The 24127-nt window shown below is 42.4% G+C and overlaps 1 protein-coding gene across 2 annotated transcripts in view; it reads left to right on the forward strand.

Moving 5' to 3' along the window:
- The window catches only part of LOC140481543 (exocyst complex component 6B), a 664346-nt gene that overhangs the window by 42305 nt on the left and 597914 nt on the right, over positions 1-24127 (forward strand). Inside the window, exon 1 of one of the 2 annotated variants that reach the window (XM_072577921.1) lies at positions 10107-10293. The exons of the other annotated variant lie outside the window; for it this stretch is intronic. Within the exon in view, the coding sequence (XP_072434022.1) occupies positions 10253-10293 (41 nt within the window). The 5' untranslated portion in view covers positions 10107-10252. Of the gene's footprint in view, positions 1-10106; positions 10294-24127 lie in introns of those variants that run through there. 2 annotated transcript variants of the gene reach the window in all.

The raw sequence follows: 24127 nt of genomic DNA on the forward strand, positions 1-24127 counted from the left end.
TTAATAGAATAACTATCAAACCGGATAATTTTCCTCTAAGTACTATTCCTTAACTGAACTAAATTCGACTTGAATGAATGTTGTTCAAACAAACACAAGTCCCACTTGTAAAAACCCAGTTAATGAGAAAGCAATAAATTAAAACTTAAACTGTGCAAATTTGGAGAGATTATGTCTTCTCCATTTATCTTCAATCTTCCTTCTGTTGATCTCACATCACAGATGCCTTTCTTTGTCAAATTCTGGTGTTGAAAATACCTCTCTCTGTCAAATTGTTGTGTCAGGAATATTAGTTAAGAGTGCCGTATAGCTATTGATTGCACTTAATCAGAGCTTAAAGATTTCTGTGCGAGCCTGATATTTACTCTTTAGATGACATTTAGCTCTCTGCCCATTTTCAAAAATCCTGGTTTTTATATACCTCCTGATGACACATTTGGTTGGTTTTGGGTGTTAAAACAATCTGTTTTAAATTCAATTGGTCCTTAGTCTCCAAGTATCTTTTTAAACTAAGTGGCAGAAACTAAACTCTTGACTGGGTAAAAATGCTGTTTGATACAAAATGTTTCAATTCGAATGCTCTCTGTGCACCTGCACTTTTAACTGCTGGTCAGACATCCATTTTTAAATCTCTAAACACCGTAAAGACCACCATCTCTTAAAGGGATGTTGCAATACTTTTTCCGAGAGTCATAGAGATTAACAGCATGGAAACAGACCCTTTGGTCCAACCCGTCCATGCTGACCAGATATCCCAACCCAATCTAGTCCCACCTGCCAGCACCCGGCCCATAGAGGTTAAAACAATGACTGCAGATGCTGGAAACCAGTTTCTGGATTAGTGGTGCTGGAAGAGCACAGCAGTTCAGGCAGCATCCTACCAAACCCTTCCTATTCATATACCCATCCAAATGCCTCTTAAATGTTGCAATTGTACCAGCCTCCACCACATCCTCTGGCAGCTCATTCCATACACGTACCACTCTCTGTGTGAAAAAGTTGCCCCTTAGGTCTCTTTTTATATCTTTCCCCTCTCACCCTAAACCTATACCCTCTAGTTCTAGACTCCCTGACCCCAGGGAAAAGTCTTTGCCTATTTATCCTTTCCATGCCCCTCATAATTTTGTAAACCTTTATAAGGTCACCCCTCAGCCTCTGATGCTCATGGGAAAACAGCCCCAACCTGTTCAGCCTCTCCCCATAGTTCAGATCCTCCAACCCTGGCAACATCCTTGTAAATATTTTCTGAACCCTTACTAGTTTCACAACATCTTTCTGATAGGAAAGAGACCAGAATTGCACGCAATACTCCAATAGTGGCCTAACCAATGTCCTGTACAGCCGCAACATGACCTCCTAACTCCTGTACTTAATACTCTGACCAATAAAGGAAAGCATACCAAACGCCTTCTTCACTATCCTATCTACCTGCGACTCCACTTTCAAGGGGCTATGAACCAGCATTCTAAGGTTTCTTTGTTCAACAACACTCCCTCGGACCTTACCATTAAGTGTATAAGTCCTGCTAAGATTTGCTTTCCCAAAATGCAGCACCTCGCCTTTATCTGAATTTAACTCCATCTGCCACTTCTCAGCCCGTTGGCCCATCTGATCAAGATCCTGTTGTAATCGGAGGTAACCCTCTTCGCTGTCCACTACACCTCCAATTTTGGTGTCATCAGCAAACTTACTAGCTGTACTCTTCTGCTTGCATCCAAAATCATTTATGTAAATGACAAATTGTAGAGGGCCCAGCACCGATCCTTGTGGCACTTCACTGGTCACAGGCCTCCATTTTGAAAAGCAACCTTCCACCACCACCCTCTGTCTTCTACCTTTGGCCTTTCTCCAATTTAGAACTTCAACTTTTAGATCTGGTCTATCTTTTTCCATCACGATTTTAAAACGAATAGAATTATGATCACTGGCCCCAAAGTGCTGCCCCACTGACACCTCAGTCACCTGCCCTGCCTTATTTCCCAAGAGTAGGTCAAGTTTTGCACCTTCTCTAGTAGGTACATCCACATACTGAATCAGAAAATTGTCTTGTACACACTTAACAAGTTCCTCTCTATCTAAACCTTTAACACTATGGCAGTCCCAGTTGATGTTTGTTTGAAAAGTTAAAATCCCATACAATAACCACCCTATTATTCTTACAGGTAGCTGAGATCTCCTTACAAGTTTGTTTCTCAATTTCCCTCTGACTATTGAGGGGTCTATAATACAATCCCAATAAGGTGATCATCCCTTTCTTATTTCTCAGTTCCACCCAAATAACTTCCCTGGATGTATTTCCGGGAATATCCTCCCTCAGCACAGTTGTCATGCTATCCCTTATCAAAAGTGCCACTCCCACTTCTCCTGCTTCCCTTTCTATCCTTCCTGTAGCATTTGTATCCTGGAACATTAAGCTGCCAGTTCTGCCCATCCCTGAGCCATGTTTCCGTAATTGCAATGATATCCCAGTCCCATGTTTCTAACCATGCCCGGAATTCATCTGCCTTCCCTGTTAGGCCCCTTGCATTGAAATAAATGCAGTTTAATTTATTAGTCCTACCTTGTCCCTGCCTGCGTTGACTGTTTGACACACGTCTGTTCTCAGCTGTATCAGTCTCAGATCGATCTCTTTCCTCACTATCTCCCTGGGTCCCACCCCCCCCCCACCTTACTAGTTTAAATCCTTCCAAGCAGTTCTAGCAAATTTCCCTGCCAGTATATTAGTCCCCTTCCAACTTAGGTGCAATTCGTCCTTCTTGTACAGGTCACTTCTATTAGATTAGATTAGATTAGATTAGATTACTTACAGTGTGGAAACAGGCCCTTCGGCCCAACAAGTCCACACCGCCCCGCCAAAGCGCAACCCACCCATACCCCTACATTTACTCCTTACCTAACACTACGGGCAATTTAGCATGGCCAATTCACCTGACCTGCACATCTTTGGACTGTGGGAGGAAACTGGAGCACCCGGAGGAAACCCACGCAGACACGGGGAGAACATGCAAACTCCATACAGTCAGTTGCCTGAGGCGGGAATTGAACCCAGGTCTCTGGCGCTGTGAGGCAGCAGTGCTAACCACTGTGCCGCCATGCCGCCCTGTGGCACTTCTACCCCAAAAGAGATTCCAATGACCCAAAAATGTGAATCCTTCTCCCATACACCAGCTCCCCAGCCATACATTCATCTGCTCTATCCTCCTATTCCTGCCCTCATGAACTTGTAGCACTGGGAGTAATTCAGATATTACTACCCTTGAGGACCTCCTTTTTAAATTTCTGCCTAACTCTCTGTAATCTCCCTTCAGAGTCTCAACCTTTTCCCTTCCTATGTCGTTGGTTCCAATGTGGATAATGACCTATTGCTCGTCCCTCTCCCCCATGAGAACATTCTGTACCCTCTCTGAGACATCCTTGAGCCTGGCATCAGGGAAACAACACACCATCCTGCTTTTTCTCTGCTGGCCACAGAAACGTCTGCCTGTACCTCTGACTACGGAATCCCCTAACACAATTGATCTCTTGGAAACTGATATACCCCTCGTTGCATTAGAACCAGTCTCAATACCAGAAACTTGGCTGTTCGTGCTACGTTCCGCTGAGAATCCATCACCCCCTACATTTCCTATTTAACAATTTTACTATTTTTACACACTAACTTCATGACAGTACTTAAAAGTGGTACATCTGGTCGGTATTCTGCAGTACTTTGCAGAATCTGTAACATTAGTGATATCTGTCAAGGAGCTCTGAGTAACAGGTTAATAGAACACAGAACAGCACAGCACAGTACAGGCCCTTTGGCCCTTGATGTTGTGCCGACTTTTTATCCTACTCTAAGATCAAACTAATCAACATACCCTTCATTTTACAATCATCCATGTGTCTATCCAAGAGTCGCTTAAATGTCCCTGTAGTATCTGACACTACTACCACTGTTGACAGTGCATTCCAGGCACCCACGAAAGGGTTTTTACAAATACATTAAGGACAAAAGGGTAACTAGGGAGAGAATAGGGCCCCTCAAAGATCAGCAAGGTGGCCTTTGCGTGGAACTGCAGGAAATGGAGTAGAAATATAATGAGTAAATTGCATCAGTATTTACTGTGGAAAAGGACATGGAAGATATAGAATTTGGGGAAATAGATGGTGTTATCTTGAAAAATGTCCATATTAAGAGGAGGAAGTGCTGGATGTCTTGAAGCACGTAAAAGTGGATAACTCCCCAGGACCTAATCAGGTGTATTCTAGACAGTCTGTGGGAAGCTAGGGAAGTGATTTCTGGGCCTCTTTCTGAGATTTTTGGATCATCGATAGTCACAGCCGAGGTGCTGGAAGACTGGAGGTTGGCTAATGTGGTGCCACTGTTTAAGAAGACAAGCCGGGGAACTCTTGACCAGTGATCCTGACCTCTGTGGTGACAAGTTGTTGGAGGGAATCCTGAGGGACAGGATGTTCATGTATTTGGAAAGGCAAGGACTGATTAGGGATAGTCAACATGGCTTTATGTATGGGAAATCATGTCTCACAAACTTGATTTAGTTTTTTAAGAAGTAACAAAGAAGATTGAGGGCAGAGCAGTAGATGTGATCCATTTGGATTCAGTAAGGCGCTCGACAAGGTACCCCATGGGAGACTGATTAGCAAGGTTAGATCTCTTGGAATACAGGGCGAACTAGCCATTTGGATACATAACTGGCTCAGAGGTAGAAGACAGAGGGTGGTGGTGGAGGGTTGTTTTTCAGACTGGAGGCCTGTGACCAGTGGAGTGCCACAAGGATCAGTGCTGGGCCCTCTACTTTTTGTCATTTATATAAATGATTTGGATGCGAGCATAAGAGGTACAGTTAGTAAGTTTACAGATGACACCAAAATTGGAGGTGTAATGGACAGCGAAAAGGGTTACCTCAGATTACAACAGGATCTGGACCAGATGGGCCAATGGACTGAGAAGTGGCAGATGGAGTTTAATTCAGATAAATGTGAGGTGCTGCGTTTTGGGAAAGCAAATCTTAGCAGGACTTATAACTTAATGGTAAGGTCCTCAGGAGTGTTGCTGAACAAAGAGACCTTGGACTGTAGATTCATAGCTCCTTGAAAGTGGAGTCGCAGGTAGATAGGATAGTGAAGTAGGCGTTTGGTATGCTTTCCTTTATTGGTCCGAGTATTGAGTACAGGAGTTGGGAGGTCATGTTGCGGCTGTACATAACATTGGTTAGGCCGCTATTGGAATATTGTGTGCAATTCTGGTCTCCTTCCTATCGGAAAGATGTTGTGAAACTTGAAAGGGTTCAGAAAAGATTTACAAGGATGTTGCCAGGGTTGGAGGATTTGAGCTATAGGGAGAGGCTGAACAGGGCTGTTTTCCCATGAGCATCAGAGGCTGAGGGGTGACCTCATAGAGGTTTACAAAATTGAGGGGCATGGATAGGGTAAATAGGCAAAGTCTTTTCCTTGGGGTGGGGGAGTCCAGATTTAGGGTAAGAGGGGAAAGATATAAGAGACCTAAGGGGCAACGTTTTCACTCGGAGGGTGGAAACTGTATGAATTGAGCTGCCAGAGGAAGTGGTGGAGGTTGGTACAGTTGCATCATTTAAAAGGCATCTGGCTGAGTATATGAATAGGAAGAGTTTGGAGGGATATGGGCCAGGTCCTGGCAGGTGGGACTAGACTGGATTGGAATATCTTGTCAGCATGGACAGGTTGGACCGAAGGGTCTGTTTCCGTGCTGTCCGTCTCTATGATTCTATGATTCTGTGTAAAAATCCTACCTCTGACATTTCCCCTAAACCTTCTTGCAATCACCTTCAAATTATGCTGTCTCATGATAGCCATTTCTGCCCTGGGAAAACGTTTCTGACTGTTCTACTCTATTTGTGCCTCTCAACAATCTTGTATGCCTTTATCAAGTCACCTCTCACCCTTCTTCGCTGCAACGAGAAAAGCTCGAGCTCCCTCAACCTTTCTTCATAAGACATGCCCTCCAGTCCAGGCAGCATCCTGGTAAATCTCCTCTGCACCTTCTCTAAAGCTTCCACATCCTTCCTGTAATGAGGCGACTAGAACTGAACACAATATTCCGTGTGGTCTAACCAGGGCTTTATAGAACTGCAGCACAACCCTGCGGATATTAAACTCAATCCCTCTGCTCGTGAAAGCCAACACACCATTCACCTTCTTAACAACCCAGTGACTTGGTGGCAACTTTGAAGGATCTATGAACATGGATACCGAAATCCCTCTGTTCCTTCACAGTCAAGAATCCCACCTTTAACCCTGTATTCTGCATTCAAATTTGATCTTCCAAAATGAATCACTTCACACTTATCCAGGTTGAACTCCATCTGCCACTTCTCAGCCGAGTTCTGCATCCTGACAATGTCTTGTTGCAATCTACAATAGCCCTCCACACTAACTGTAAATCCACCAAACTTCATGTCATTGGCATACCTGCTAGCCCAGCCTTCCACTTCCTCATCCAAGTCATTTACAAAAATCACAAAGAGCACAGGTTCCAGAACAGACCGCTGTAGAACACCACTGGCCACCAAGCTCCAGACTGAATACTTTCCATCTACTACCACTTCCATGGGCCAGCCAGTTTTGTATCCAGACAGCCAGATTTCCCTGTATCCCATGCCTCCTTATTTTCTGAAGCAGCCGACCGTAAGGAACCTTGTCAAACGGCTTGCTAAAATCCATGTACATCACATCTACTGCTCTATCTTCATCAATATGTTTTATCGCATCCTCAAATAATTCATTAAGGCTTGTGAGGCATGACCTTCCCCTTACAAAGCTATGCTAACTATCTGTAATCAAATTATGCTTTTCCAAGTAATCATAAATCCTGTCTCTTAAAATCCTCTCCAATAATTTGCCCACCACAGGATTATATACTGGATTAGTGGTGCTGGAAGAGCATAGCAGTTCAGGCAGCATCCAACGAGCAGCGAAATCAACTGCTGTGCTCTTCCAGCACCACTAATCCAGTATTTGGTTTTCAGCATCTGCAGCCATTGTTTTCACCACAGGATTATCCCTATTCCCTTTCTTAAATGAGGGAATAACACTTGCTACCCTCAATCATCTAGCTCTTCTCCAGTGGACAGTGAGGACGCAAAGATCATTGCCAAAGGTGCAGCAACCTTTTCCCTCGCTTTCTTTAGTAACCTTGGATATATTTCTATGGCTCAAGGGATTTATCTATCCTTATATTTTTAGCACATCCTCCTTCTTAACATCAACCTGTTTGAGCCTATCATGCTGTCCTCAGAAGTGTGAAGGTCCCTCTCAGTAGTGAATACTGAAGCAAAGTATTCATTAAGGACCTCCCCTACCTTCTCTGACTCCAGGCACAAGTTCCCTCCACTATCCCTGATCGGCCCCACCCTCACTCTGGCTATCCTCTTGTTCCTCACATAAGTGTAGAATGCCTTCGGGTTTTCCTTAATCCTACCTGCTCAAGCTTTTTCATGCCCCCCCCTTCTAGTTCTCCTAAATTCATTCTTCAGTTCTTTCCTGGCTACCTTGTAACGCTCTGGAGCCCTGTCTGATCCTTGCCTCCTCAACCTTAAGTAAAACTTCCTTTTTCCTCTTGACTAGATGTTCCACACCCCTTGTCACCCAGGTTCCTGCATCCTACCGTTCCTTCATTGCCTCAGTGGGATAAGCCTAACCAGCACTATCAGCAAGTGCTCCCTATACAACCTCCACATTTCAGTTGTGCATTTTCCTGACAACAGTTCCTCCCTAATGGCATTATAATTCCCCCTCTCCCAATTAAATACTTTCCCGTGCCATCTGCTCCTATCCCTCTCCATGACGATAGTAAAGGTCAGGGAATTGTGATCGCTATCACCAAAATGCTTAATGAACAGAAGTAACAGAGAATTGGGGCTTCAGTGCCACCTATGTTGTCTGCAAGAACCATGGTATGGGAGACTTGATGCAAGTTCAAATTTACAACCACTTGAATGAAGGAGTCCAAGTAAAGGCAGGTTTTAATCAAATCCAGATCTTGACATAAATGGGCTGGCAGGATATGTGGTTCATAAGCAATTCTATAATTTATTTTTGGTCTAGCTGCTGTCTCTAGTAGGGTCATTGGAATCTGCAGCTGAATTGTCATCCCGTTTTCCCCCCGTCAGTCGAAGCAAAACGCTCAGAGGCACAGTGTAGTTTTACCTCCTTCATCTTTATTCCAGGCCCTGGGGGGAGAGAGAACGATCGCCCATGTGCATAGTGACATGAGTTCTTGGTCTTCTCTGGAACAGCAGTTTCTTAATGAATTATATAGTCATTTTACAGGGAGGAGCATCCAGACGAGGCAACATATGTACTAATTGGGTGACCGTTACAATCAGTAACTGTCAATAGCAGAGATTAAGCCTTCTGCTGTTATATAATGAATGATCTTAACCTTGTTAACTGGCTTCACATAATGCATACTTTCCCCATTGCTAACTGACTTTACATACTGAATGCTTCCAATATTGTTAAATAGCTCTGCAAAATGAATGCTTTTCCATCTTGTTAACCCATTACGTCGCCTCCAGCACCCCATTGTTAACTGCAAGTTCCTGTCTGATCTGAGTCATGCTCAGCTGAACTTCTTGTTTCACAAAACTCAGAACTTAATTCTTTCCCCACCTGCTGATACCTTATCTACATTCTCAGGTTGTTGAAAAAGGTTTCAAATAGATCCACATTTTCAGTGCAAAACTTCTGGAAATCACATGGAAGATAAGGCAATTTGGTGCGTACTGCTGTGAAGCAGCACAATTTAGTCAGCTGACCAATCCTGTAAGAAAGCTCGAGTAACTCAAGTGGGACTAATTGGAGGCTGTTCAGAAGACATAGGTTAGCCAAGGTTGAATGGCCTCATTTTATGCTGTGACATCATACCCATTTAGTTCCATTCCTCTGACATTTTGGCATACTATTAAATGTTCTTAGTTTAAATATTTATTCATTTCCTTTTTAAATGCTGTAATGGATTATCCTTCCTCTGCTGTTCCTGGCCAGGCTTTGTTTTTAAACATTAATTCTGATTTCTCTCCACAGATGCTGCCAGACCTGCTGAGTTTTGTCTGGCATTATCTGCACTTCTTTGGGATTTTTTTGCTCATCGGAACATAGTACTTAGGGGCAGGAGTAGGCCATTTGGTCTTTTGAATCTGCTTTGCCATTGAACAAGATTAGAGCTGATCTGATTATGGTATCAACCCCATTCTCCGATAGACCCCACCCTCCTTACCCTTGGCTCTTCACTTAATGCCAACTAAATGCAGGCCTTTCAAACGTTATGTGCTTGAGTTAAAATTTGAGAGTGATCTTGACAGGCTAATTAAGGAGTAATTGTTTCAGTGGTATAAGGATCAGTCAGCAAAATTCATAGGTTTGAGAAGATTGACAAATGAACAAGAGGCAACAGAAGGGAACTTCTTTTTGCACAGTAAGCTGATCTGATTTGGAAAGATGTCCTTGAAAAGATGGAGGGAACAGATTCAGTTGCAGTTTAAAAAGGATGTTTGACTGCAAGACATTTACAAAGCTGTGAGGAAATAGCAGAAGAATGGAGCTAATTGGAGAGCACTTTCAAAGAGCTGGCACTGATATGATGGGCTGAGTTGGTTGTGTTCTGTATGATTCTGCAATCTTCCTATGTTGAGGGATACTGCTTGTGGCGTATGGCTTTTTTTTTGTTGTTGGCTCTGTGATGTATCATCTTCTCTCAGATAGTGGAGATGATTCATTTTGCGCATGCATGTAAGCGCATTAGACTGCAGTTTGATGTTATTAGTGCTGGTGCTCTCCTGTCTCTATTGTCTTACTGTTTGCCGCCTGTGATATCGATGACTTCCTCAGTGCCTGCCAATTGAGGACACGAGCCTTGGCGTGGGCTCTTTAGTATTACGTGGGAACTGTGCTGAAGGAGATAGCCCGTGATTGCTGTGCTGTTTGAATCCTCATCTCTCACAGTCGACATGCTTTGGTGACCTTCCCAGCATGTACTGCGAAGTATATCTGAGAGAACAGTGACAGTCAGTGTGTATAAGTATTTGGAACGCCAGGGTCAGGCCAGTGTACTTCCTGAACTAGTCAAAACAGGACTTGGGAATTTATTGGATGATCGTAAACATCAGCAGGCTTAAGCAAAATAACTCATGATCAGCTGTCTTGCGACAGCAACGAAAAGCAGCAGACAATATAATATAACTCCTAGCTATCTTCAGTTAAAGTCAGTACCATGGAGTACAATGGAACGGGATCATTAGAAATGCCTAGGTGGTGAGTACAAGTATTCTTGAATCAAGTAATTTTTTTTTAATGGTGTGCAGCACTTTGTCATAATTTCATTATTTTGAAGTCTCTCAGCAATGAGTAGACTAAGGATGATTTTAGCCTGTTGGAAATTTGTCTTTATTTAGGCCAGTTGTATGCAGGAACTCCTCACTGTGCTTCAGTGTGAGAAACCTGAAAATAGCACGACTCTGATTTGCCTGATTTAGAGTTCTATTTCCCTTATGGGCATAGTCTCTGACACTGATTGCAGAGATCTTGGGCGTTGGTAGTTTTTGTATTCTTGCACTTTCACTTGACAATAGTATGAAATTAAGTAGAGTTAGATTTGCAGGATCAAAACCCTCCTTACATAGCGAACCATTAAGGTACAACTGATATGGTGAGAGACTTCTTTGGTTCCTGTATGCAGGCGGGGAGCCAGGGGATGGTATGCGGGTGCAGAGGCTATCATACACTCACCCCCCCCCCCCCCCCCCCCCCAATACATAAAAATATGTGGTGGATGTTAGCCTAGAATTCAGAATCTGACTTCTGGTCCCTATTCACCTGGATTGGCTGGAGTAGGATTTTAAAATTGAGAGACGAGCAGTATTCTCAGATTTGGGGGTCCTTGCAAATGAATCAGTGAAATTAGCTTGCAAGTTCAGCAAACACTTCGACAGGCAAAGTTTATATTGACCTTTATTGCAAAGGTAGGATCAAGGAAGTCTTATGTAGGATTTTGATGAGATCACACCTGCGATACTGCGCATAGTTTTGATCTTTTAAACCAAGGACAGATATTCTTACCTGAATTGGGTTGCAACAAACATGCACTAGGTTGATTTCTTGCGTGAGAGGTTTCTTCTATGAGGTAGTGTTGAATAGCCAAGAATTGTATTCTTTGCTGAATGCTGAGTGACTGTGATTCCTGACTAGATTGTCAAGAACAAGAGGTCATAGTCTCAGTTTAAGAGGATGGCCAATTGCATTGATATGAAGAAAACTTCTTCAAACAGAAGGTTGTTCTCTATCCCAGAGGACTTTGGATATTCAGATGTTGTGTATATTCAAGGTTAAGACAGGAATAATTTTTGTAACTTGGGATTGAAGTACATCGGGGTAAGGTTAGAAAGTTGGGACAGAAATTCGGTGATCATTTCATTAAATGTTGGAGCAACTCAGTGTGCTGTATAACATGAAGATTTTGAGTTCAGATTTCAGCCCATAATCTGAGCAGTGTCGTACTGAAGGAGTGCTCCCAAGATCCCAGGAGGAGTGGAGAAGAGGATTTTTTTGTTAGCATCCTAGAAGATAATTTTCCCTCAAACAACCCCATAACAGATTACCCAGTTATTCTCAACATATCTGCGGGAGCTTGTGATGTTTAAACTATTGCATTTCTTCCTTTGTAACAATGACTAGATTTCAAAATACCAAATTGACTATGAAACATGTTGGGAGATTCAGTGTTTCTGTAAATATATATTCTTTTACTTTGAAATTTGTAGCTGCTTTGCTCCTTTCCATAAAATAGGACAGTACAGAAGAGACCCTTCGACCCATTGAGTCTAAACCACTGCTAGACCATTCTCTGTGATTTATCTCATCTTCTATGACTTGCACTGAGTGTTTGCCCTTCATCAAGGTTTCACCATGTGGTAATTGCCCACATATGTTCTAGGCTGGGGATTTATAATTTCAAGTTGAAATAAGCAACAAAACATTCTGTGAAAAATACAAATAACTTGTACTTCTTCAGAGCCTAATGTTCTAGCCACGGTAGTGCAAGGTTCTATTTTCATAGAGAAGAGGGATATGTAAAGTATTATGAAACATTTCAGATATGGGAGTATTGAGCAAGTTAAAATATTTCTAATTTGGTTTCAATTTTCTGTTGAATTGTTTTGCTGATCAAGCTAAAAATGGAAATGTTTGCAGATGGAGAACCTAAATAAGAACATATGTATCAGGTGCAGGAATAGGCCATTTGTCCCCTTGAGCCTGCTCTGCCATTCAATAAGATTGTGACTGATCTGATTAATCCACATTGCCTGCTGTCTTTGATAGCATTTCACCCACTTACTTACCAGGAAGTTAACCCTGCCTTAAAAATATTCAAGGACTCTGTTTCTAATGCCTTTTGAGGAAAAGAGTTTCAAAAATGTATGCCCCTACGTGAGAAAAACAATTCTTTGTTATATGGGTGACCCCTTATTTTGAAACAGTGACCCCTAATTCTAGATACTTCACATGGCAAAGTATCCTTTCCACATCCGACCTATCCACATTCCTCAGGAACTTGCTTATTTCAGATAAGTCGCATCTTATTTCTAAACGCTGGTGGATTCGTGTCTGGCCTGTTGAACCTTTCCTTATAACTTAGCCTGGTTTTCCTAGCAAAGTGGATGACCTCATATTTTTCCACATTGTATTCCATCTGTCATGTTCTTCCCCACTCATTAAGCCTGTCCAAATCCTCCAAACAATATTTCACGTCTTCCTCACAACACATTACAACTTATGGTATTATCTGCAAATTTTGCTGCCAACTCGAAATCATTGTGGTACCCTACTAGTCACAGCCAATTAATCAGGGGACTCCTGCAGTACCTGGTTTTCTTGGACTGCCTTTTGAGTTTCCAAAATAGACCCTGGCAGGCGGACACTGACCCACTTAGAATGCCTATCCCTTATTCCCGTTTCTGTTTCTGTTCCTTGTCAACTTCCCAAGCAGGTCTGTAATTACCTTTCACTTCATGAAATTCAGCATCAGCCTAACAATCCCTCATAAAGTCCATTGTCAGTCAGTTTCCAAATGTTCATACAAAATAACATCTAGAAGCAGTCCCCTGTCCACCACATTAGTCATCTCTTTAGGAAAAAAAATCAAATTCTTCAGGCATGGCCTACCCTTTAAAAACTCTAGGTCATCTGAAGGTTCTCAAGATGTGTCGCCACTCTGTCCTTAATTATGTTCTCTCTCAGTTCCCTGACAAGAATTATGAGGACAATAAGAAATTAGGACAGGAGGGCTGTTTGGCCTTTCAAGCCTGCTCCATTATTCAGTAGGATCAAGGCTGATCCGACATTTCTCACGTCCTCTTTCCTGTGTTTTTCCTGTAACGTTGATTACCTAACTGATCAAGAATCTATCTATCTCAGCCTTCAGTATACACAAGGACTCTGCCCTCACAGCTCTCTGTGGCCAGGAGTTTCAAAGACTTTCAACCCTCTGAGAAAAGAAATTCCTCCTCATCTCAGTCTTAAATTGGTGCCTGTTAATTGGCACCTCTTAATTCTGAGACCAAGCCCTCAGAACCTTTTGAGGAAGGGTCACCAGACCCAAAACGTTAACTTTGATTCCTTTTCACAGATGCTGCCAGCCCTGCGGAGGTTTCCAGCAACCTCTTTTTTTAAAATTTCTGATTTACAGCATCTGCAGTTCTTTCAGTTTTTATTCAGTATCCAACATTCGCATAGCCTTCCTGATTGCTGGCTGTATCTTTGTGCTAGCTTTCTGTGTTTTGTGGGTTAGTTAGTCTGTAAGATTAGTCTAAAGGGGTTAAACTAGTCTGGCAGGGGTGTTGGGATCGTAAGCAGTACTGAGACAGGAGAGTACAGAGTCTGGTACAAAGGTTAAAGAGAGCAAGTTAGATTACAAGGTAGGCAACAGCATGGCAGGGAACAAGGGAAGACAAATGAATTAAATTTCAGTGCAAGAGGTCTGACAGGTAAGGAAGGCAAAAGTGAGGACTGCAGATGCTGGAGATCAGAGTCTAGATTAGAGTGGTACTGAAAAAGCACAGAAGGTCAGGCAGCATCCGTGGAGCAGGGAAATTGATGTTTTGGGCAAAAGCCCTTCAACTTCAATTTTCCTGCTCCTCAGATGCTGTCTGACCTGCTGTGTTTTGACAGGAGAGGCAGATGAACTCAGGGCTTGGATGGAAACATGAGCTTGGGATATCAATGCTATTATAGAAACATCGCTGAGGGAGGGACAGGACTGGCAGCACAATTTTCCAGGGTACAGAAGCTATAGGAAGGATGCAAGAGAGGAGGGGGAATGATGTTTTTGATTAAGGAAAAATTCACAGCAGTACTTAGAGTATATTCTGAAAGAACATCTAATGAAGCGATACAGGTGTAACTGAGAAATAAGAAGGGGTGATCACTTTGAGATTGTACAATAGGCCCCCAAAAATCAGCAGGAAATTGAGGAGCAGTTATATAGGGAGATGTAGGATATGCTTAAGAATAATATGGTTGTAATAGTAGGAGATTTTAACTTTCCACACATAGACTGGGATTGCCTCTCCTGCTCCTTGGATGCTGCCTGACCTGCTATGCTTTTCCAGCACTACACTCTCGACTGGGATTGCCATAGTGTGGAGGGCTTGGATGGGGAGGAATTTAAGTCTGTTCAAGAAAACTTTCTCAATCAATATGTAGATGGGATAGCTCGACCTCCTCTTGAGAAATAAGGCAGGGCAGGGTTAGTGGGGGAGCACTTTGGGAACGGTGACCATAATTCTATTAGTTCTAAAATCGTTATAGAAAAGGATAGGCCTGGTCCACAAGTTCAAGATCTAAATTGAGGCAAGGTCAATTTTGATGGTATTAGACAGGAACTTTCAAAAGTTTATTTGGGGAGCTGTTTGCAGGTAAAGGGATGTCTTGTAAATGGGAGGCTTTCAAAAGCAAGATAACGAGAGTTCAGGGATCGCATGTCATTGCTAGGGCAAGGCTGGCAGGAGAGGGAACACTGGATAATTCGAGATATTGAGGCTCTGCTTAAGAAAAAGGCATTTGTGAGGTATAGACAGCTGGGATTAGGTGAATCCCTTGAGGAGTATAGGGAGTGTATGAGTACACTTAGAGGGAAATCCTGAAGGCAAAAAGAGGACATGAGATACCTTTTGCAGATGGAATAAAGTAGAATCCAATTAATCTACAATTCAGGAGACAATGGATCAATGAAGCTGTCTGTGTGGAACCACAGGAAATGGGTGCGATCCTAAATGAATATCTTGTGTCAGTACTTAACCATGCAGAAAAACACGGAAAGTTGAGGAACTTGGAGAAATAAATAGTGATGTCTTGAAAAGAGTGCCCATTACAGAAGAACTCCTAGAGGTTTTTAAACACAAAAAGGTAGGGAAATCGCTGGCACATGATCAAGTGTATCCTAGGACATTATGAGAAGCGAGGGAAGAAATTGTGAGGCCCCTAGTGGAGATATTTGTATCATTGGCAGCCACAGGTGAGGTACCAAAAGACTGGAGGGTGAAGAAATATTGTGCTGTTATTTAAGAAAAGGCTGCAAGGAAGAGCCTGGGAACTACAAACTGGTGAGCCTGACATCAGTGAGTAAGTTGTTGAGGTGTTTTTTAAAAAAAAGTTAATTCATGGGATGAGGGCATTGCAGACTCGGCCGGCATTTATAGTCTATCTCTAATTGTCCAGAGGGCAGTGAAGAGTCAACCACATTGCTGTGGGTCTGGAGTCACATGTCAGCCAGACCAGGTAAGGATGGCAGTTTCCTTCCTTAAAGGACATTAGTGAACCAGATAGGTTTTTCTGACAGTCAACAATGGATTCATGATCATCATTAAACCCTTAATTCCAGATTTTTATTGAATTCAAATTCCACCATCTTCTGTAGCAGGATTCAAACCTGGGTCCCCAGAACATTACTTGGGTCTCTGGACTAACAGTCCAGTGATAATACCACTGGGCCCATTGTTTCCCAGTTTGCTGAGACACAGGACCTACATAAGACCATAAGACACAGAAGCAGCTATTAGGCCATTCAGCCCATTGAGTCTGCTCTGCCATTCAGTCATGGCTGATAAGTCTCTCAACCCTATTCTTCTGCTTTCTCCCCATGACCCTTGATACTCGAGAACTATTTATCTTAGTCTTAAATATTCTCAGTGACCTGGCCTGCAGAGCCTTCTATGGTAGTGAATTCCATAGATTCACCACTCTCTGGCTGAAGAAATTTCTCCTCATCTCTGTTCTAACAGGTCTTCCCTTTACTTGAAGGCAATGCCCTTGGGTCCTAGTCTTCTACCAATAGAAACATCTTTCTAATGTCTACTCTGTCCAGGCCATTCAGTATTCTGTATGCTTCAATTAGATATCCGCCTCCCCCCCCCAACCGCCCCCCCCCCCCCCACCCCGCCCCACAGTCTTTCTAATCTCCATTGAGATTCCTCATATGTTAAACTTTTCATTCCTGGGACCATTCTTGTGAACCTCCTCTGAACATGTTCTGGGCCAGTACATCCTCCCTGAGATATGGGGCCTGAAACTGTGAACAATACTCCAGTCACCAGAGCTTTATATATTCAAATCCTCTCAAAATAAATGCCATCATTGCATTTATTTGCTTTCCTTACTATTGACTCAACTTGCAGGTTTACCATGGACTAGAACTCCCAAGTCTCTTTGCACTTCAGACTTCTGAATTTTCTCCCCGTTTGTAAAATATCCATGCCTTTATTCTTCCTTTATCCACTCTCCTAACCTGTCCAAATCTTTCTGCAGTCTCGCTGCCTCCTCAATGCTACCTGTCCCTCTACCTGTCTTTGTCTCATCTGCGAATGTAACCAGAATGTCCTCAGCTCCTTCATTCAGATCATTAATGTTTAAAGTGAAAAGTTGTGGTCCCATCACTGAGCCTTAATGGTAAGGTCCTAGGGAGTGTTGCTGAACAAAGACCTTGGAGTGCAGGTTCATAGCTCCTTGAAAGTGGAGTCGCAGGTAGATAGGATAGTGAAGAAGGCGTTTGGTATGCTTTCCTTTATTGGTCCGAGTATTGAGTACAGGAGTTGGGATGTCTTGTTGCGGCTGTACAGGACATTGGTTAGGCCACTGTTGGAATATTGTGTGCAATTCTGGTCTCCATCCTATAGGAAAGATGTTGTGAAACTTGAAAGGGTTCAGAGAAGATTTCCAAGGATGTTGCCAGGGTTGGAGGATTTGAGCTATAGGGAAAGGTTGAACAGGCTGGGGTTGTTTTCCCTGGAGCGTCGGAGGCTGAGGGGTGACCTTAGAGGTTTACAAAATTATGAGGGGCATAGATAGGATAAATAGACAGTCTTTTCCCTGGGATAGGGAAGTCCAGAACTAGAGGGTATAGGTTTAAGGTTAGAGGGGAAAGATACAAAAGAGACGCAGAGGGTGGTACATGTATGGAATGAGCTGCCAGAGGAAGTGGTGGAGGTTGGTACAATTGCAACATTTAAGAGGCATTGGGATGGGTATATGAATAGGAAGGGTTTGGAGGGATATGGGCCGGGTGCTTGCAGGTGGGACTAGATTGGGTTGGGATATCTGGTCGGCATGGACAGGTTGGACCGAAGGGTCTGTTTCCATACTGTACATCTCTATGACCACTTGTTACCCAGCTGCCATCCTGAGGAGGACCCTTTTAGCCCCACTCTCTGCTTCCTACCAGCCAGCCAAATTTCTATCCACGCTAGCACCTTGCCTCTTACATCATGGGCCCTTATCTTACTCGGCAGCTTCCAGTGTGGCACCTTGTCAAAGGCCTTCTTGAAGTCCAGATAGGTAATACACATTGGCTGTCCTTGGTCTAACCTATTCGTTACTTCCTCAAAGAATTCTATCAAGTTTGTCAGACATGACCTTCCTTTGATGAAACCATGCTGATTTTGCCCTATTTTATCTATACACTTACAAGTATTCAGAAATCTCATCCTTCATTGATTCCAGGATCTTACCCATGACCGACTTTAGGCTAATCGGTCTGTAATTTTCCGTCTTTTGCCATTCTCCCTTTTTAAACAGGGTTTTCCGTTCGTGATTTTCCAGTTCTCTGGGGCCCTCCCTGATTCTAGCAATTCCTGAAAGATCACCACTGATGCCTCCACTTTCTCTTCAGCTGTCTCCCTTAGAACTCTGGAGTATAGTCCATCTGGTGCAGATGATGTGTATGGAAAGACAAGCAATGATTAGGGATAGTCAGCATGGCTTTGTGTGTGGAAAATTGTTTCTCACAAATTTGAGTTTTTTTGAAGAGGTGACCAAGAAGATAGATAAAGGCAGGCGGTTGATGTTGTCTACAACGACTTGATCGACTTTAGCCTTTGACAAGGTTCTGCATGGTAGACTGGTTAGTAAGGTTAGACCACATCTGATCCAGGTAGAGCTGGTCAACGGGATACAAAATCGGTCTGACGATAGGATTGTTGTTCAGACTGGAGGCCTGTGAGCTGTGATGTGTTTCAAGGATGGGTGCTGGGCCCACTATTCATCATTTATATAACTGAGAACATAGGAGGCATGGTTAGTAAGTTTGTGGATGACACTGAAATTAATAGTATAGTAGGCAGTGAAGATGGTATCCAAGATAAGAACAGGATCTTAATCAATTCAGCTAGTGGTCCGACGACTGGCAGATGGAGCTTAATTCAGATAAATGTGAGATGTTGCATTTTGAGAAGTCAAACCAAGGCAGGAATAACACAGTTAATGGTAGGGCCCTGGGCGTGTTGTTGACCAGAATCCAAGGTGTGCAGGTACACAGTTCCTTGAAAGTGGCGTCACAGGTAGACAGGGTGGTGAAGAAGGCATTTGGCAAGCTTGCCTTCATTGGTCAGAACATTAAGGACAGGAGTTGGGATGTCACATTACGGCTGTGCAGACATTGGTAAGACCGTATTTGGAGTACAGGTACACCATTCTTTATCCAAAATCCTTGGAGCCAGTTGTTTTTCAGAATTTGGCAAACTACCTAACAGCAGATGTGCTTGTGAACAGTATGAGTGCTGAGGCACAAATGATGCCTGCCAGTGCTGGGCCACGCCGCCATGTCACACCTGAGTGATGTGGTTCAAATGGGTATGGAGTTGGATCCCCTGTTCGCAGTCAAAATGGCGCTCCGCACTCGATGAAAGAATTTCGGATAAAGGATTGCGTACCTGTCCTGTGTATAGTTCTGATCACCCTTCTAGAGGAAGGATGTTACTAAACTGGAAAGGGTGCAAAAACATTTCCAAGGATGTTACCAAGACTTGAAGATTTGAGTTATAAGCAGACGCTGGATAGGCTGGGACTCTCTTCCCTGGAACATAGGAGGTTGAGGGGTGACTTTATAGAGGTTTATAAAATCATGACTGGCATAGATAAGGTGAATTGCCAAGGACTTTTCCACAGAGTAGGGGAGTCCAAAACTAGAGGGCATAGGTTTAAGCTGAGAGGGGAAAGATTTAAAATGGACCTGAGAGGGTAACATTTTCATATAGAGGGTGGTGTGAACATAGAACAAGCTGCCAGAGGAAGTGGTAGAGCCAGGTTCAACTATTAGATTTAAAAGATATTTGGACCTACAGGGGTAGGAAATGTTCAGAGGGAAATGGGCTAAGCACAGGCAAATGGGACTAGTTCAGTTTAGGAAACCTGATTGGCATGGATATGTTAGGCTGAAGGGTCTGTTTCTCTGCTGTATGATTCTATGATTCTGAAACTCTTTGATTTAGTTGTGCCACTTTTTTTCAAACCACTAATATGTTTTGAAATGCTGTAATATAGAAAACGTGGCAACCAATTTTCAGTCAGCAAGCTTTCACAGAGAGCTATGTGAGTATGTTCAGATATGTCATTTTGGTTGGGGATAAAAATTTTGCCAGTACAATGAAGATAACTCTAAGAAGTTTTATAACTTCTTAGAATATGCTCTTGGAAATTACAATGAAATCTTTTATATCCACCTGAGAGGAAAGATGGCGCCTTGGCTTAATATTGCTTCTGAAATACATCACCTGCTTTGGTGTAACACTTCCTGAGTGCTGCATTGAATTGCCGATCTGGATTATGTACTTGGGACACTGTAATTTCTTCCATAGCTTCACAAGTTTATGACTGAATATCTTACTGATTATATAATTCAATCAGCTTTCTGTAAGTTGAATTGAAAGTTGAGGGAGTTCCATCTCTCTCAGTTGTTGTAGAACCTGGAGTTGCTGAGTAAACGGCTCGGGTGACTCCAGGCAAAGTCAGCAAATTGTGCCTCTGTTGAACAAACAAAACGTAAACCGCTTGGTTTTTTTGACTTGCAGAATATACGACAAACTGTCTTCTTGCTTTTAAAACTGAAGTGTAGTTTGTTTCAACCTAATTTTCTGCAACAAACCATTATTGAAGCAGAATTAAAAACCTCACATAAAAGTGATTTCTAGAATTTCTTGAATGAGAGAAAAGTGAAAAAAGTATGGAGAGTGAACAGGGGACCTGTCTATCCTCCTGACACACACACACACACCTACTGTCAATTTATCCCGGATTCTTTAATCTTGGATGCTCTTTTGAAGCTCCTTTGAAAAACCACCCCTGAACAAACTTCAGGTCTCTTCCTTCTACTATTTTCTCTGCTGCTTTCTATTTTTTAATGGTCAAATCTCTGTAAAGAGTCTCGAGATGGCTTTCTATTTTAGGAGCATTGTAGAAAGGGAATTCTCTCAGCTGCTGCAAAGTTATGAAACTGCATGACCTTAAAAAGCAAGATCAGTGGGGGCTCTAATTAAATTTGCAAATCTACTCAGTTAAATTATTTGCTGCTGAAGGGTTCAAAATCTCAAGAGGTGCGTCTGAGAAAACAGAAAGTAAGATGGGAATTCAGCAGAAGGGGACTGTTTGAAGTTGAAAAGACAGTGGGAACATGGATAGAAAATTGGGATTAGAATAGGAATTTGGTGAAAGGACTGGAAGGAAGCATGCAGTGGTGTTAGTGATGCATTACAGCAACTCCCCAAGGCTCCTTCAACAGCATCTTCCAAGCCTGCAACGCCTACTGTCTAGAACAGGGGTGGGGAACATGTGGCCTTAAGGCCATTGTGTGTGGCCTTTTGAATGAATCCAAATATTGCAGAACAAATCTTTTTTATTCATATGTTTTTTTTTCATCCTTTTATTGTTTTTATTTTAATCTTAAAAATGAATGTATTTAAAATACCGGAGAGTAAAAGAAAATTCAACGAAATAATCCTCACAGACTGACCGCCCCAATTTTTAAAAATGTGAATTTTGAAGAATATATAATTGCAGTTTCTCGGATGCTGCCTTATTAGATTACAACTAACATAATGCGGCCTTCCAACATGAAAAGGTTCCCCACCTCTGGTCTAGAATGACCAGAGCGGCAGATAAATGGAGTATACCACCTGCAAGCTTCCCTATGAAGCCACACATGACCCTGACTTGGAAGTATGTCATCATTCCTTCATGTCACTCAGTCAAAATCTTGGAGTTCCCATCCAAACAGCTCTAAGGGTACCTGCAACAGGAACAAAGGAACAGGAGTAGGCCATTCAGCCCCTTGAGCCTGTTCTGCTATTCAATGAGATCATGGCTGAATTGTGTCCTAACTCCATATAACTTGTTTTTGGCCCATGTCCCTTTGGTTCATAAAAATAACCAATATTTTAAATTAGCAATTCATCTAGCATCATCTATCATTTTTGGATGAGAGTTTCAAACTCCACCGTCCTTTGTATGGAGAACTGCTTTCTAATGTCTTTCCTGAATGGTCTCACCCTAGTTCATGGACTGTGCCTCCTAGTTCTAGAATACAAAGAGACTGCAGCAGTTCAAGAAGGCTGCATACTCTGACTGTATGAAAGATAATGAGGGTGGACAATAAACTAGTAATACTCTGAGTGAATTAAAATAAATCCCCTGGAGTTGTCATTAGGATCACTCCTTTTTTGAATAAAAATAACGTGCTTTTGTGTCAGTAATGCACAATTTCAAAGTTTGCAAAGCATCAGGTGAGGTCGTCTTGCAGTAGAATTGCTACTGGACTAATAATTCTGAGATCCAGACTAATGCTCTGGGAACATGCATTCAAATCTGACTATAGCTGGTTGAATCAGTAAGTTGTTAATTTCATTGTAATAAATTAATATAGCTGAAATTTGAAATTTAATGGTAGCCATGTAACCATTGTCATAAAAATCTATCTGGTTCACTCTTGTCCTTTAGGGAAGGCAAATTTACTATCCTCATCGTGTCTGGCTTATGGAATGACATCTTACAGACATTAAATTATTTAAGGTTGGGGAATGCTCCAGAGTTAATTGGACAGTAGTGGAAATGGTCAGAAATCTAACTTCAGGTACAGTAGACGGGAATGGAGTCAGTCAGTACAGGACTGAAGGTGTTGTATTTAAATGCATGCAGTATACAAAACAAAATAAATGAGCTTGCGGTGCAGATTGAAATTTGCAGATATGATGATATGGGCGTCACACAGACATGGCTGCAAGAAGATTAGGGCTGGGAACTAAATATCCAAGGATACACATCCTATCAAAAAGACAGGCAAATAGACAGAAGGGCAAGGTTGCCTTGAAATTAAGTTAAGAAATGAAATTAAATCAAAAGCAAGAAGCTCTATAGGGTTGGAAGGCAGAGAATCTGTGTGGGTAAAGTTGAAGAATTGCAAAGGGAAAAAAAACCTGATGGGAGTTATGTACAGACCCCCAAGACAGGATGTGGTGCAGAAAATAAACCGGGAGATAGAAACTATGTAAGAAAGGCACGATTACAATAACCATGCGACTTCAATATGAGGGGGAATGGGAAAACAGGTTGGTAGGGGAACCCAAGAAAAGGAATTTGTGGAGTGTCTATATGATCGTTTTTTGAAGCAGCTTATGGTAGAGCCCACTAGGGCACAGGCAATTCTGGATTTGGTGAGGTGTAATGAGGTAGTCTTGATTAGGGAACTTAAGGTGAAGAAACCTGTAGGGTTCGAGAGGGAAAAGCTGGAATCAGCTGTAATGGTATTATGATTGAGTTCAGGTAACTACAAAGACATGAGAGAGGAGCTGGCCAGAATTCATTGGAAGGGGAACCAGCAAGAAATATGGTAGAGCAACAATGGCAAGAGTTTCTGGGGATAATTTGGGAGGCACATCAGAAATTCATCCCAAGGAAGAAAAAACGTACCAAGGGGAGGGTGAGGAAACTGTGGATGATAAGGGAAGTCAGGGACAGCATCACTGTCTTATTCTGTACATGGCATCTTTTATTTTTTGTTTCAGTTATAAAGCTGTTTTTTAGTGTCTTAAACTACAGGCAAACTACAGCATTATTATCCCTTGAATAACCTGTTAGGTATATAACTGCACACAACTTCTTTTGGCTTTCCGGTGCTTATTCTCCATTCAACTCCTTGTCTGGAAATTTTTTTTTTACAAATTATGTTTGTATCTTCACACAATTTTACTGTTTGCATGTGTCACATACAAATAATTTGTTGTTGGTGTCACACTTCTAAGACGAGGAACTAATGTTTTCACAAAATTTGCCAGTTATTTACAGATTCCCCTCTTTGGGTTAACTCCTTCATTAAACTACTCTTTCTTACATCCATAGTGATTCGCAGAGAAGGTTCTAATGTTTTGCAATCTGGAAAAATAAAAGCAAAAGACTAAGCTGTACAATGTGGTGGAGATTAGTGGGAAGCCAGAGGATTGGGAAACTCTTAAAAACCAGCAGTGGACAAAGAATACAGCCTTAAAGTGGGGGGAAGATGGAATATGAGAGTAAGCATCTCGTAATATGAAAGGAGATTGCAAAGGTTTCTTAGATCTATAAAACCGAAGAGAGAGTCTAAAGTTAGACCACTGGAAAATGAGGTGAGAGAAGTAGTGATGGGAAATGAGGAACTGCACAGGTACTTTGCACCATTCATCAGTGTGAAAGACACCAGTAGCACACCAACATTTCAAGAGATTCAGGGCAGAGGTGAGTGTTGTGGCCATTGCTAAGGAGAAGGTACTAGGAAAGCTGGAAAGTCTGAAGGTGG

Source organism: Chiloscyllium punctatum, chromosome 1, assembly GCF_047496795.1.
Source record: "Chiloscyllium punctatum isolate Juve2018m chromosome 1, sChiPun1.3, whole genome shotgun sequence".
Classification (NCBI taxonomy): domain Eukaryota; kingdom Metazoa; phylum Chordata; class Chondrichthyes; order Orectolobiformes; family Hemiscylliidae; genus Chiloscyllium; species Chiloscyllium punctatum.